Genomic DNA, 16,110 nt, shown 5'->3' on the forward strand with positions numbered 1-16,110 from the left:
ATTACTTTTAAGTAATGTTGTTTTGCAGTTCATTTTATCTCATAGAACAAGCACCCTCAAAACACAGTCCATAAATTATCATGCCTCTCCAAGTAGTCTTCATGCCTCATTTTCAAATTTCTTATAATGAAGGAAAAAGATAAATTTCCCCCTTTGTGTCTTTATGATATTTCTACACCACATTTGGAACTAGCCAAATACAGCAAAATTATGAGTTGCCACCTTCACTGCTACATTATTTACAGGAATTTATCAACGTCTCAGTATTTTAGATTAAGATTTGCTGTTGTTTCAGAAAATACCTTGTAACTCAGTCCCAGCGAAATGACAAAGATACAGTTCTTAACATGGAAGAGTACTAAATGCATGCTTACATTATATATAGAACTGGCCTATAAAATTTGAAGTATAGAGAAATCTCCAATTTGTCAGAAAACCGGCTTTAGGAAAACTTCCATTAACCCAAGCAAAAGAAAAATACCACTTTCTTCCAAGGTATGGCTTAGGACTTCCATCTCAACAAGTGGAGATGGCATCAAAATGGTATTGTGTGCAATTAGTAGTTAGTTAGGGATATGCATTGAAAATATTCAGTTGTCACCTTGCTAAGTAGAACTGACTGATAAATTGCACCTTTTACAGATTACCTTTATGATTGTTTCACCTAGTTCTCCTTTTACAACAACTGGTGTGGTCACCATTAGCTTTTATATTAGAGTACATTTGAGATGTGGGAGCACAAACAGACCCTAAATGGGCTGCCATCTTTTCTTCTGTTGATTTATCCTAAGAAATAAATGCATGAGAAGAATAATATATTTCTGGTATGACTATATGATGGACATCACCTAGCAACATCCATGCAGCATTTACCACAGGCAGCCTATGCCTGTAGGGGTCCCTGGTATGTACTTGAGGGTTGAGTTCATGATTTTGCTGCTACAGAGCACAAGCTCCAAAGATAAATGCTGGACTAGCAAGTGTATGGGCTTGCCATTCCCCTTCGTTTGCAGTGCAAGCATAGAAAGTAATTCATCCACTCATCTTGAGGCATCCAGGTTACCTGGTTAAGGTGACCTGAGAGGCTCTTGGTTCTCCCTGGCAGTCATGGTAAACCCCTTCCATAACCTGTGCTACTGCCTTCCTCCCTGCAGTTACTCTCTGCAACTATCCTTTATTCCTCCTTGATGACTTTCTCCTCTGCATAGCGTCATGTCTGTACTCTGAGTGGCAGAAGCTGCCTGGGGGGGTAAGGAGCAGAGGTAAGTTCAGGTCACTGTCAGTAGTGGTACTACATGGAGTCCTGAGAGTCGCATCACAAGTTTTCCATCAACATTGCATAGTCCATGGAAAGAGTGGTCCTGCAGGGAGCAAGCTGAAGAAGGAACCCAGCTTAAACACTCTCTATTTGAGCTCCTCTCTTTCCATTGGCTGTATAAGGGGTGTAAGGAGATGTCATTTTCATTAAGTGTCACTAACAAGGCAGCATATATAGTGTACGCTGGGTGATGCAAAAGTCCTCAAGGGCACACGTCAGCCTACTGCAGACTAAGCAGCACTTCGACATCTAAAAGAGCTTGAGCACACATCGTGGTTGGTATTCAAAATGTTTATCTTTTTGCCGCCAGTTTTAACTTCTACCTACAACTTGGACCTTGAGTATGCAAAGTGCACTAAACAAAGAAGTTACAAACCAGTCTGTGTCTATGGGTGTGGTATTTAAGATTTCACATCTGCAGCATAGGAATATTCCACGAGTTACTCACTTGTCCTCTGCATTCTTGCCCTTCAATATAAACCACTTTTATTGTGGTAGGATACATAACTAAAATGTTTAATCAGCTTTCAAAGAGATTTACGCTAGCCAGCAACTTGCTTAAGATTCTTCTTCTAAAGTTAAATAAGTATTCAGTCCAAACAGCATTTCCAACTTCAGCTGAAACTGGTTAGTGAAGCTCCACTGAAACAACATTTTCAGGACACGGAGCTTTTGCCAAAGTCAAATAAGGATTTCACTGCATGCCATGAATCTCATAATAATGATATTTCGCTATCAGCTCTTTCGAGTGCATGCTTAGCCCAGTGTGAAGGTGTGCCACACCTGCTTCTTTTTATAGTGAGCCAAAAAGTTATAACTGCATCCCAGTACTCAGCACTGAGCATCTAACCTTCAAGCTATCCTTAAATAGCAGAGGTTTTGTGCTACCAGTGGAGCCCTGGGGTACAGGAGCTCTGAAAACCTTTTTGACTGCAATGGTAACAGGATAAATTAAGATCCAGAAAGCCGCTGCACTTTGGGATAATCTAGTAAGATGAGGATTTCTGCAGCAAAAGAGCCAACCACCCAAAGTACTCATAATCCCTCCTGACTTTCACACTAGATCATTTTCCAGTGAGTGCTGGACTTGCATGTCATGTTACAGCTGTACACATGAGAAATACAGCAACAGTAGCTAGGCAAGCACTCTCCTCTTGCGACAGAGGGGGAAAGGTGTTACATTACACTGTGCAGCCATGAAATCATCCAGTTTGAAAGAGAGCTGAAAACTTTGGTTTCTGAGGCAGAGAGCTAAGAATAGCCCTCGGCTAGAGAAATTCAAGTGCAAAATTACTAAATTGGTGTGTTTTCTGATTACACCTCTGCAGTAATGTATGAAATGGTTTCAGCAGCTGAGCATGAATTTGGTTCATACATATGGCCTTTCTATCAATATCCAGGTTGCATTTTCTCTGACAGATGCTTCGCAAATCTACCTTTATTATAATCCATCCTTCACTGCAGTTGGCAGTTCCCTGAGCCAAAAGTATTAGCTAAACAAGTCATGGAAAAAAGCCAGAGTGCCCCAACTCGCACCCTATGTACCCCATGCAGACACATAACAGGTGATGGATTACAATATACGCTATGGGGAGCAGCAAAGCTTTATGCTATATTAGCCGTTGCACTTTTCACATAGAAGATGGAGGGAGCAGGATGCCTGGAGACAGTGAGAGAGCAGTAAAGACTGCAACCTTTATAAGAGAACTGCACTCAAGCTATGCCCTGCAGGGACCTCAGGTCTCCAGCATGGCTGAGAGCAGGATAGTCAATAGATTCCTACAACAGTTGCTCTTCTACACAGCTAAGAAAATGCCAGACATCTGCCAGCATGATGGTCCCAGTATGTTTGATGCCATAAGAAAGAAGAGAAGAAAATAAATCAGCCCAGAATAGGAGACAAGAATGGTAACAATAACAGAGAGGCTTCAAAGACAGCAGTGTTACAAATAAAACAAAACCAAACCCTTTCTTATCATTCAACTCAGAAATGATTGCTCAGAACATAGCCAACATGTCCACGGCTGCCTGCAGCCTGAATAAAACTTACTAGACCTCTTGCAAAATATACTGAGACCAAAAATGACTCTAGTGTAGCCGAGTGAAAGAGCAACCTCAGTATTAAATCCTCAGAATATGAATGTTGTTAAGGAGAAAAATGCAAATACAAATCAGCATTCCTGGACTCGTGACTGATTGCTACAGAAGGAGAAATCACAATGAACAGTCATCACCTTTGAATTCAGCAGATTGCGGATATCTGCAGTGTAACTGGCACAAAATTTTTAGGACAATAAACTACCATCAACACCCAAACATCCTCCCTACAGCCACAATAAAGTAGAGATCTTGTCAACACTAGTGTTTAAATATAATTTGGGAGACAAGCATTTGCACCACTTAGAATCATAGAATCGTAGAATAGTTTGGGTTGCGAGGCACCTTAAAGATCATCTAGTTCCAACCAGCTGTGAGTCACTTCTCACAATTTGGTATCTGATGGCAGATGAAAGAAGTGGAAGAAGAAAAGCTGGATGAAAGTTTGTTAAATATAAATCATCATTCAAGTTGCACGTGTTACTCTCCATTTCTGTTCTTCATCCACAAAAGTTTCATGGTGCATGGCGTTATGAGTCTGTTCTCACATATGTGTGTGCACGGACGGACTGCAGAATAATTGAAGCAATTCTCTGCTTTGGGAGGGAGGACTTTGTATAGAGAGAAGATGAAACATGGATGAATAGCAATAACAAGAGGAGGAATACCAACACTGATCAAAGTGGAAGAGGTCCTTTGGCACAGTGCATGCTAACAAAGACTTTATATTCACTCTCCAAGCCTAAGGAGTTATACAGGGAGTTGAGGAGGTGATATATAATATGTAACTAATAGATCTGCCCATTCCTACACAGCCTCACTGAAACAGTAGCTTAGACCAATAACAGGAAGTACTTTAACTGCATTTCTAATATTTTGACAGAGAAAATTGGAGAAAATGTCCAGGCACAAAGAAAAAGCAATGAAATATGAGTCCCACCTGTAACATCAAGCTTGAATGTCAGTTTCTGGCCAGCAGCCTCGCAGGTGTACTCCCCAGCATCTTTCTTCTCCACCTGACCCACCACCAGGCGACGAGATTTGCCCTCTGACTCCACCTTGAATTTCTTACTTGATATGATCAGTTTCCCATCCTTGTACCATTTCACATCAGTCTTCTCCTGGGCCACCTCACAGCTCAGCATGGCATTTTGTGTAAGTGCAGTTTTCACCTCCTTTTGTACCTTGTCCTTGTTTGTAAACACGTCTTCTGTCTCTGTAAGAAAGCCAGAATAGTCACACGTGGCTTTTTGCAGTTTCATCCTCCAGTGCTTAATCAAGTTCCCTCTGTTTCAGTCTACTTGCCCCTTATGGGTTGCACCATGATGGGCCATTAAAACCAGGAGGCACCTTCATATCTTTTTTCTTGTGGGAGGTGAATAGGTGTATGGGAATTCTGAGATAAAGTTAAAAAATTCGCAATTTGAGCACAGATTTCAGCCTGGGACTTACAGCACCAACATGCACTGTCAGAACCTGCTTTTCTCTTTTCCTCTTTCTCTGTCTCTCCAAGCTTCCAGCAAATGTGATGGGAGCAGTCTCATGTCTAGGAATGTTCGCTCTTTTTCTGCCTGTTTTGATCACTCACCTTGAGTCATTCTCCAACTAATCAGATCTCTTCAAAAACCTCCTGTTTCCCTTTTCTCCAACCTTACACCTCTGTCACAACCTCACACTATGATTCTGCAGGACAACTAGTCATGGATGCAAAAACGTGTATATAAAATGTTGACATGACAGTTGACTGAAAATCAAGTCCTACAGCTGAAATATTTCCCCCCAGAGAAGTAGTGAGATGATCCTCCAAACAGAAGATACTGCCAAAAATTGAATATTCCTTTATCTTTGGCATTTTTAGTGCTTTCTCACCTCTGACTTTGACCTGGAATGTCATTTTGTCATCCTTTGTTTCACAGGTATAGCTCCCTTGGTCTTGCTGTGTCACCTTCTTGATGATGATCTTGCGGTGCGTTCCCTGGGAGATGACTGCTGTCCTCTGGTCCTGCTTCACCTCAATTTGATCTCTCTTCCACACCACGGCTCCACTCGCAGCTGACACCTCACACACCAGCTCAAGGTTTTCAGAAGGTTTGACTGATATTTCTGGAGTTGTTTTGGGCTTGTTGACAAAATTAACAGCTTCATCTGAAAATAAAAAGAGAAAGCAGTTTATGCCTTGATTTAGGCTGATGAGAACAATGTTAAGATACAGTAATGACTGATCATTTTTTCATTGCTAATCAAAATTGCGGGATGAAGTTTCATCTCTGGAGGTGTAAATGTATGTATGAGTGCACAGTACTATTGCAATGGGAATATGACAGTGTTAACAATTATGGCAATAAACTGTGCTTACAAGTCAGAAAAGGCCGTCCTGAGACACAGCAGTGTTATCTCTGATAGGGAACTCATTGACCGAGTTTTAAATCATCCAGAGAGTTAGTACATAATGGTCTCCCATTTTGCAGTTGAGCATTGATGGATCCTTTACACTATATCAGCCTATCAGGTCTACATTGCGGCATTAATACAAGCCTTATTAAGTTCTAGATAGATGTGGATCTGTGCCTACCTGGATTCATGACCAAAATCCATGTAACTGATATGCATCCATTTTCTGCCTCCCTTTCAGAAGTCAGGCATGAAAGCTCTTACTCAGCGCAGATGCAGTGGTTTCTACTACAAGATGTAGGTGCACAGAACTGTGAGCAGAACCTGGCGCAACATCATGAGAACGTAAAGCCTGATGGGTGCTTTAATTCACAGCTCCTGTCTCACCATGTACATGAATGTTAATGCTTGACTTTATGACAGATGGTGCAAACTCCTTCCCTGATCTTCAGATAATTGCTCTCAGTTACAGTGCAATCACATTCATCTCTCCTACATCCTTCTGGATCTTTTAAATCAAGCTGAGATGCCCTCAAGTTGCTGACACTTTAATCACCACTACTTGGTTTTGATGTCAAGCAAGCTTTAGGGAATATATATTAATGTCTGAATCCACAAGACAGCTTCGAAAATATCTAAGACGTCTCCAAAAATCTTGTTAGGAGTGATGAGAAGCCTTTTTTTTTTTTAACACATTTCTAAGACTATTCCTGCAGCTCCATGTTTACAACTTCACTCCCACTGGACTAATTCTTCCCCAGACCAGAGCAGGGAACATATGGGATAATCTCATTGATAAGATATTCTTCAGCATGAAGAGGACTAAGTTAACATATGAACCAATAGCATCACATCTTTCTGCTGAAACTGATCTTCAAGGCAGAGAACTCATAACTGCTCACGAGTCATAAGGCTTAAGCGGTAGAAGTTCCTGCTCAAACTCTGCTTACTACACAGACTGGTGGCCACACATATAAGTTGTGGATGCACACACACAGAGCGTGTGTCATGCATGCAGCAACAATACAGCTTTTTTTATCAATTCAGGCTTTTTGTATGTGTATTTGTAAAGGTAAAAGTGAAGGTGGCTAAGTAAGTGGAGACAAGCACCTTGCATATAAAATGTGAGCAAACCTGCCCAACTTACCCTATCCCTAAGCTGATGAGCAATATTTGATGAGCATGTTGTGTATTTCATACTGTTCGTTCCATCAAGCCAGGCTTCATCTGAAGAGTAACCTAATGGCTGTCAGTTATATTCAGCCTTAGCTTAACACTGCATTTCTTTTAGCAGCAACTGTTGCTTTCAGTCACTGAGTATCCCAAGGACAATTGTCATGCTACACCCAGGCCAGGACTGACTGCACCATCAGAGAACAATTATTTCATTAAAAATTGTAATCATTAGGACTGATCTATTTTTAAAAAATCAGAGGACCAAGGAAGGACAGTCCCTCTAGAGTCCTGGGGAAATTTATTAGCCAGCAATGGCTCAAGTGGCCAAGAAGGCCAGTAGCATCTTGACTTGTATCAGAAATGGAGTAGCCAGCAGTAGCAGGGAAGGGATGGTGATGCTGTACTCGGCACTAGTGAAGCTGCATCTTGAATCCTCTGTTCAATTTTGGGCCCCTCAGTACAAGAAAGACATTGAGGGGCTGGAGTGTGTCCAGAGAAGGGCTATGAAGATGGAGAAAGGTGTGAAGTACAAGTCTTATCCAGAGCTGCTGAGCGAATTGGGGTTATTTAGTCTGGAGAAAAGGAATCTGATGGGAGACCTTGTCACTGTCTACAACTCCCTGAAAGGAGGTTGTAGGGTGGTGGGTGTTTGCCTCTTCTCCGAAGTAACAAGTGATAGGATGAGAGGAAACGGCCTCTAGTTGCACCAGGGTAGGATTAAGCTAGATATTAAGAAATATTACTTGAGTGAAAGAGCTGCCAAGAACTGGAACAGGCTGCCTGGGGAAGTAGTGGAGTCACCATCCCTGGAGGTATTTAAGAGATATATAGATGAGGCATTCATGGACATAGTTTTTTAGTGAACTTGACAATGTTAAGTTTATGGTTGGACTTGATGACCTTAAAGGTCTTTTCCAACATAAATGATTCTGTGATTACCATAAAAACAGGTTATTTTCTTGCCCTGATGACATCCCCTGACTGCACAGTGCTTCTTAGTACTCTGGAAACTTTTTATGGTGACATGTGAAACAAGGTGGAATTTGCCCTAGCTAAGGTTTTGTTAACAGGCTGTTACTCAATCCTTGTTCATGAAAAAGTTCATGAAGATGCAGTTACTTGGCAGATACCATTTTCTTTGTCTGAGATGTGATGTTTTGTCGTAGGAGTTACAGGTGAGATTCACCTGAGCTACACATGGTCATCAAAAGGTGAGGTATCCAGTCTCAGGTTATCATGCACGTTTCCTCCGCACTTGATGTTCAGACACAGGCAGCTCCAGAAAACTTCTAAAATCGATGTTTGACAGCTCTTATTAGACAGTATAAATCAGATGGTATGAATCGCCTTTTGAGGGTAATTTTCACTTTGCATCAATCAGTTCGGATAGAGCCTAGTTGACTCTTTCAGGCAGATTTTTCAATGGGTCAAGTCAAGGACTATAAATTACACTCAAAGTGAAACTGCACAATGTTGGATTCTAAGCCAAAGAGAACTGGAGGCAGGTTGCAGAGTGAATATCTGAGCAAACGCCAGTTGTAAACTGGAAGCAAGCCCTCTAGCTCAGTAAACTCTGTGGCAATCCCTCGAAACCAATGCTGGTCCAAATAATTCGTAGAATCATAGATTCATAGAATCATAGAATGGTTTGGGTTGGAAGGGACTTTAAAGATCGTCCAGTTCCAACTCCCCTGCCATGGGCAGGGACACTTCCCACTAGATCAGGCTGCCCAAGGCCCCATCCAACCTGGCCCTGAACACTTCCAGGGATAGGGCATCCACAACTTCCCTGGGCAACATGTTCCAGTGCCTCACCACCCTCATGGTGAAGAATTCCCTCCTTATCTCTCTGATTAGTTTTTAATGAACTGACAGACAGCATCATAGTAGCACGGATGTACTGTTACAGGTGACAAGCGCTCAGTTATTACTTCTCTTAAATTGCATTCCTCTGCAGCAAGTAGACACACCATGAGGAGCTTCAAGTAGAGCATCAACTTGTAACTTAGGACTGGGTTTAAAGTTAGGCTCCAGACGTAAGTCAGAAACCCACCTTTAGGAAAAAAGATCCCACTAGGATATGCAAATTGAATCAGCTGCATTTCACAGATATTGAATTTCACAGACAAATTCCTGTGTAATTTTATACTCTGGCTCCATCCTAGATAGGAATGCATCAGCAACAAACGTTTCTGTTCTGGACTTGATCTGACAGCCACGTGTTTTAACACGTGGTCCATGCTGATGATCACGCGTCATGAACTAATGGCTTCAACAACAGTACTGCAGGGAGATGTCTCAGAGATCACAGTGTCCTTTGGGTATAGCAAGAGATACTTAACTCTCAAAATCAGGAGTTAAATTTGTCAAAGGAGGATACAAGGCTTTCACAGTAAGACCCTAGCACTACCTCATTCAGGAGATTCAAAGACCATGTATGCACTGAGGCAATCCCTGAGCTAAAAGAGTGTTGTGAACCATATGTGGCTCTCAGACTATTCAGCCAGTGGTGTGTTTGAGTCATGACTCTGACCTTAGTGAAAGATTGTACTGCCTTGAATACATAACAGCATCATTATATTATTTGTCCATATCGTGAGTTTGCATAGGGATCACGATATGGGTCAAAGTCTCTGAAACAGAGCTGTGCAATCTTGGCCCAAAAATCTGGCTATTCACAAGGCAAGAGAAGTATAGTAAACCACAGACTCTGATCCCATACTTGATCACTAACTTACCTGAGACTTTTAAATCAAAAATAAGTGTGTCATCTCCAATTTTGCACATGTATGTTCCTTCATCTTCTTTTGTCACAGCTGAAGCCACAAGCTTATGCAGTTTTCCTTTATCTTCCATTGTGAATTTCTTGCTGGCTGTGATTTCTTTGCCATCTTTGTACCACTTAACCATGATGTTGGCCTCAGAGGTCTCGGAAACAAATTCAGCCTGTTTTCCAGAGATAGCCCTGATAACTCCTCCAGTTTTCTCTTTGTTTATGAAGTTTGCAAGGGCTGAAACAAAACATAGATGAACAATGCTGATAAAGAATTGTGTGGACAGCGGTAAATACATAAAACACATATACATTGGGTACTAATATAGGATGGGGATGATGTGATCAAGAGCAGCCCTGCGGAGAAGGACTTGGAGGGTGGTGGCTGGTTGATGAGAAGGTCGACATAAGCCAGCAATGTCCGCTCACAGCTCAGAATGCCAACCATATCCTGGGATGCATCAAAAGAAGAGTAGCCAGCAGGGTGGGGGAAGTGATTCTGCCCCTCTATTCCTCTCTTGTGAGACCTCATCTGGAATACTGTGTCCAGTTCTGGAATCCTCAACATAAGAAGGAGATGGAGCTGTTGGAACAGGTCCAGAGGAAGGCTACAAAGATAATCAGAGGGCTGGAGCACCTCCCATATGAGGGCAGGCTGAGAGAGTTGGGGTTGTTCAGACTGGAGAAAAGAAGGCTCCGAGGAAAACTTGTAGGGACCTTCCAGTACCTGAAGGGGCTACAGGAAAGCTGGAGAGGGACTGTTTACAAGGTTTTGTAGTGTTAGGACTAGGGGCAATGGGTATAAACTGGGAATCAGCAGATTTAGACTAGAAATAAGAAACAATTTCTTCACATTGAGAGTGGTGAGACACTGGGACAGGTTGTCAAGGGAAGTTGTAGCTACCCCATCCCTGGAGGTGTTGAAGGCCAGGTTGGACGGGGCCTTGGGCAGCCTGATCTAGTGGGAGATGTCCCTGCCCATGTCAGGGGGGTTGGAACTAGATGAAATTTGAATGTCCCTTCCAACCCAAACTGTTCTATGATTCTGGGGTTCTGTGATTCTAATATATCATAAGAGCAAATATGCATGTTTAACTGTGTATCTAATTACTAGATTCTGGTGCAGAAGGAGACAAAATCCAGCCTTTATAAACCATATAACTGATCATCATACATCCAAAAACTAGAGCACAGACAACATAAGAGGCTGAGACAACAGGAGGGAAAGTCATAGGCAATAGGGCTATAAGAAAAAAAGCTGGGAGGAGTGAGGAAAGATGACACAAGGAAACTGGAGGGGGAAAAATAATAAGGCTATTCAATCATTGCATTGTAACCACCTGGCAGACAAATCAACTCTAAAAGAGATTAAAATGCAGTGTAGATAAATTAAATGATACTAAATTAAAAATCTATGCAGATGTTCCATAGGACTGAAATGATTCTTTTTCCCAGAAATTAACTGAAACAGAAGGTAAATAACAAATCTGGCACCATATTAACACATAGTGGAATAATTGAGTCACCAATTGCCTCAAAGCAAGAATCAAAACCCCCACCAATGTGTTAGCTAAATGTAAGTCTAAAACCACAATCTCATTTTACTCTAGATAATGGAATTAATTTCCAAACCTCTTCTTAACATATTATTTTAAATCAATACACATAATCAAGTCACTTTGTTGGGACTGTGCAGGCAAAGCTACTAAAATCAAAACCTTGATTATAGACGCATTTTTTCCTTGACTTCAAGAACATGCTTGCACAATACAAGTTAACAACTCTCTGCAGAATGCCTGACAGAAGCAGTTATTAGATTTCACTGTTGATACTGCAACAAGCAGTTACAGTCCATGATATGGACCAGCTAATTGTGACTCTCAGCCTTTTGCTCCAAAGGTGTTAAGATTGCTATGTCCTGGTGCAACACTTGGGCATTCTCCTTTAGCTCAAAGACATCAGAGGACCCTCCCCATAAGGAAGGATTTTGCATTTAGTTTTCTTCCTTTTAAGTACATTAGATTTCTCCAAGTCTGTGGTATTGCTTTTAGTTACAAACAAGTGTTTGGTAGGGAACCAATATTCACCAGCTTGCACTGGTAGAGTCTGGAGACCTGAAAATGAATCATAGAATCATAGAATGGTTTGACTTGGAAGAGACCTTAAAGATCACGAAGGGATGCATCCCACAATACCAGGCTGCTCAAGGCCCCATCTAACCTGGCTTTGAATACCTCCAGGGATGAGGCATCCACAAAAAAGGAAAGCCTAGCTCCAAATCTCCCCCAGTCAAAGACTAAGAAATACCCAAGAAGCAAAGAAACACAGAAAGGGAAGGATGAGATGGTGCAGAAACAGGAAAAGGGAAGGATGAGATGATGCAGCCAAGAGCCTCTCCAGTTCTGTTCATCAAGTGACTCTGTTCCATCACCAGCTGCTGCCAGAGACAGGAGCTTGCATTTGACCTCTTTCCAGGTTCCTACTAGCCCTGCTTTCTAATGTGTACTAAGTCTGCTTATTAGAAGCAATATCTATGGGTAAAGAAGTCATACCAGAAGCATTTGAAACAAAGAAAACCTTACTTTTTATTGCTTTTTTTTTCCTTGGGGCCTCTGTTTCCTCTCATTTCACTAATGACTCATAATGGTGGAGCTTTCCCTTCAGAAAGTCCTCCTCTGTGCCACCACTTATGCTCAAGAAGCCTTCAGGGGACAACAGTGCTGTGAATTCTACTTCTCCACCAGCATTACTCAGCACACAGGTTAAAATGTTTGGAAGGAAGAAGGGGGAGATGGGTTCATTCATGCACCTTTCACTTCCTTAGAAATCAAGAGTGAAAAACACAACCACAGAAGTATGAAGGAGACTTCTCAGATATCCCAATTTCAGCGCAGGAGGTCACGTGCCAGGGGATGCCTGGCACGTGAAGTGTCATGGCAGTGGAGGGACTGCAGTGATAAATGGCAAGTGTATTTTTCAAGAGGGCTCTTTTGGGCAGGACGCCCAGCGAATGACACTGCAGCTCTGGCTGCAGCTCAGCATGGTGTCCTCTTGGGAGCCACGTGATGCCCATGTGCCTGATACAGCTGATCCGCACATCAAATGACTCACCAGCTGGGTTTGTCTGATTTACAGGAGGGAGAGACAAAAGGTGGCAATGCTGAAAGCTAAAACACTGGGACAGCATTTGTGAATCTCATCCTACAAGGATGAGACATATCAAAACTGATTCTCTAAGAATCAAGCTATGAACGGCAAATGTTTAAGTTATTACTTGTCAACAGAGATTTTAAAATAACAGCACTGACTACTTGTTTGATGAGGAAACATCCATCAGCTAATTCAATTAATATGTTAGTAGATCTGCCAGTGTGAAAAATTATGTTAAAGTGGCAGAGAGAGAGAAGAAAACAAAAAATTAAGAACAGTTGCCCAGTGGAGACAGCAAATTCCTCCCTCCGTAAATGTAGTCACATTTTTCTAATCATTTTTCTCACCTCTCTTCATGGCTATTTTGAGTTTGTTCTTTGAGAATAACCAAGTAACTCGTCAAAAGCAAAACACATATATTACTCCAGGACTGTGTTGTTTCCACAGACTAAGGAGGGCGAGAAGCCAGCAGGATAAGATGATGAAGCACTTCATATGTACTCAGTTTAGAAACAGTGAGATCATTGCTGGGAAGAAGGTGAGGGGTGAGTTACGGGACAGAACACAGAAATCAAAAGGCTTTACAGAGTGAACTTGCCAGTTGAAAGCAAAAGACCTATGGAGCTCACCCCAGATAACGTCTGACAACAGGCTAAACTCTCTTGGAGTCAGGTTTTATACTCTGAACCTCAGTAGCTCTCTAGATGATACCCATGAGGAATGATCTGAGGATACACTTAGGCTTTTCAACCAAAACCTGGTCCCATTCAGGGCAGAGGAAACTCTCATGAACCACTTCATAATAGCTTCTACAGTTGGGAAGGCTTGGAAGAGGGTTTCAAGGTCAAGGCTCAAGACTTCATGTCTTGCTCTGTGAATGGACGTGCACACCAGCTAAGTAGCAAGAGATCAGAAGGGAAGGACCATGGAAATAAGAAGAGCCAAACAACAGAGAGGCTATAAAATAACACTGCTTCAAATCTAATAAATGGGAAAAATTAAAAGAAAATGGCATTTTCCTTTCTGCTGGCTGTCTGCTTGTTAGGAATATTTGCTTTAGTCCCTAATGCAAGATCATCTATTATCGAAAAGGCACTTAAGATCCTGCCACAAAGCTTTATCACAAAACTCACATGCAGGGAGTGGAACAGGGAAAGATGGTTAGCACAAGATCTCTCAATCTGCTCAGATCTGTACATCTACCAATTCTGAGCACCAAACATCAATTAAACATTAAGCAAACGTTAGTAGTCACATGCATTATTTTTTAAATAGAAAATGGAAGGGACAAACCACACTCCTGTAAAAATTATAATAATGCAAAGGAATTTTGTAAGTTTTTCAAATTATTTAAGGTAGATACATGCTAAAGGCTTTCAAAAGGTGGTTCTTAGGCCATTTTAAAGATGATTGTTCATCTGAATACCCTGTAAACAGAAACAAGTGAAGCCATCCAATGTGATCTGGTAAAGTCTATTCCTATTCACTAGGGTACTGACAGAAAACAAATCTCAAACAAATAACAAAAATATTCCATAATGCGAAGTTGAACATGTCACATAACAAGTACAGGGCAGACATGGGATCACGTGCATGATGTTCTGCTCCTGTGGCTAAATTTCTTCATCACAAGAGCACATTTTCACTGCATCACATTTACTACTACGTGATTCAATCTTATGAAATAACGAGAGGGCAATTTGAGTGGAAGCACAGATCTTACACTGACACAGTGCTAGATCCCAGGTTTACTCTCAAATTCTCCTACTCTGGGAGTACAGACACTGTCAATACTAGATGTTGATGGGGAGTTACCACGACTCTCTGCACTGTCTCTGGAGTACTCTCTTTCCGTCACTTAATCACAGAGTCATAGAATGAATCATAGAATGGTTTGAGCTGGAAGGGACCTTAAAGATCATTTAATTCCAACCTGCCTGCCATGGGGAGGAACACCACCCACTAGATCAGGCTGCTCAAAGCTCCATCCAACCTGGCCTTGAACACTTCCAGGGATGACTCTGTTGCCCTAGGGCAGGAGCAGGCCACTAATACAAAGCAGCCCAGGCAGTCACTTACCTTTCACTGAAAGCTGATAAACCATTTTATCCCCTTCACAAATGCACTCATAAACCCCAGCATCCTCTGCTGCAGTGTTGCGGATTTTCAGGATGTGCTTTTTCCCCACAGATTGAAGTTCGTATTTTTCACTGGCCTTGAGCTCTTTCCCATCCTTCATCCACTTCACTGTAGCCTCTGTGTCTGAAAGCTCAGCCAGAAGTTTGGCTTCCTCCCACAGCCGAGCTGAGACCTTTTCTATATCTCTGCTTTTGTTAGTAAATCTCACTGCAGCACCTGTAAGGAACATAAGCCTTGTTATTCCAAGCTATATTGGCTTAACATGTCATAGAATCATAGAATAGTTTGGGTTGGAAGGGACTTTAAAGATCATCTAGTTCCAACCCCCCCTGACATGGGCAGGGACACCTCCTACTAGATCAGGCTGCCCAAGGCGCCATCCAACCTAAGCTTCAACACCTCCAGGGATGAGGCAGCCACAATTTCCCTCAACAACCTGTTCCAGTGCCTCACCATCGTGAAGAAATTCTTTCTTATTTCTAGTCAAAATCTGCCCCTCTCCAGTTTATACCCACTGCCCCTCGTCCTATCACTACAAGCCTTTGTAAACAGTCCCTCTGCAGCTTTCTTGTAGCTCCCTTCAGGTACTGGAATGTCGCTAGAATGTTTCCTTGGAGTCTTTTCTTCTCCGGGCTGAACAACCTCAACTCTCTCAGCCTGTCCTCATAGCAGAGGTTCTCCAGCCCTCTGATCATCCTTGTAGCCCTCCTCTGGACCTGTTCCAACAGCTCCATCTCCTTCTTATGTTGAGGATTCCAGAACTGGACACAGTACTCCAGATGAGGTCTCACAAGAGAGGAACAGAGGGTTAGAATCACCTCCCTCGACCTGCTGGCTTCGCTTCTTTTGATGCAGCCCAGGATACTGTTGGGTTGCAAGCACACGTTGCTGTCTCATGTCGAGCTCACATCCCTGATATGTGTCTGCAGTAGACGTTGAGACCTTTGAGAAAGTATTAGGTCTTGTTGCTGCCCTCACACTCATGTCAATACCAAGATTTTTTTTCCATTTCAGGAGACCCAGTCCACTTTTATTGCCACAGTCACTAAGAAGAGTAAAAAAGCAC

The 16,110-nt window shown here is 42.2% G+C and overlaps 1 protein-coding gene across 13 annotated transcripts in view; it reads right to left on the minus strand.

Annotated features, from left to right (window-relative positions):
- Positions 1-16,110, minus strand: part of OBSCN (obscurin, cytoskeletal calmodulin and titin-interacting RhoGEF) — a 201,046-nt gene that overhangs the window by 155,204 nt on the left and 29,732 nt on the right. For all 13 annotated transcript variants that reach the window (XM_054057971.1, XM_054057959.1, XM_054057967.1 and 10 more), the window contains exons 7-10: positions 14,985-15,260; positions 9,721-9,993; positions 5,285-5,560; positions 4,356-4,631 (exon numbers count right to left, since the gene is read on the minus strand). In XM_054057971.1, coding sequence (XP_053913946.1) covers positions 4,356-4,631; positions 5,285-5,560; positions 9,721-9,993; positions 14,985-15,260 — 1,101 coding nt within the window. The remainder of the gene's footprint in view (positions 1-4,355; positions 4,632-5,284; positions 5,561-9,720; positions 9,994-14,984; positions 15,261-16,110) is intronic.

The sequence above is a fragment of the Cuculus canorus genome, chromosome 2 (genome assembly GCF_017976375.1).
Source record: "Cuculus canorus isolate bCucCan1 chromosome 2, bCucCan1.pri, whole genome shotgun sequence".
NCBI lineage: Eukaryota > Metazoa > Chordata > Aves > Cuculiformes > Cuculidae > Cuculus > Cuculus canorus.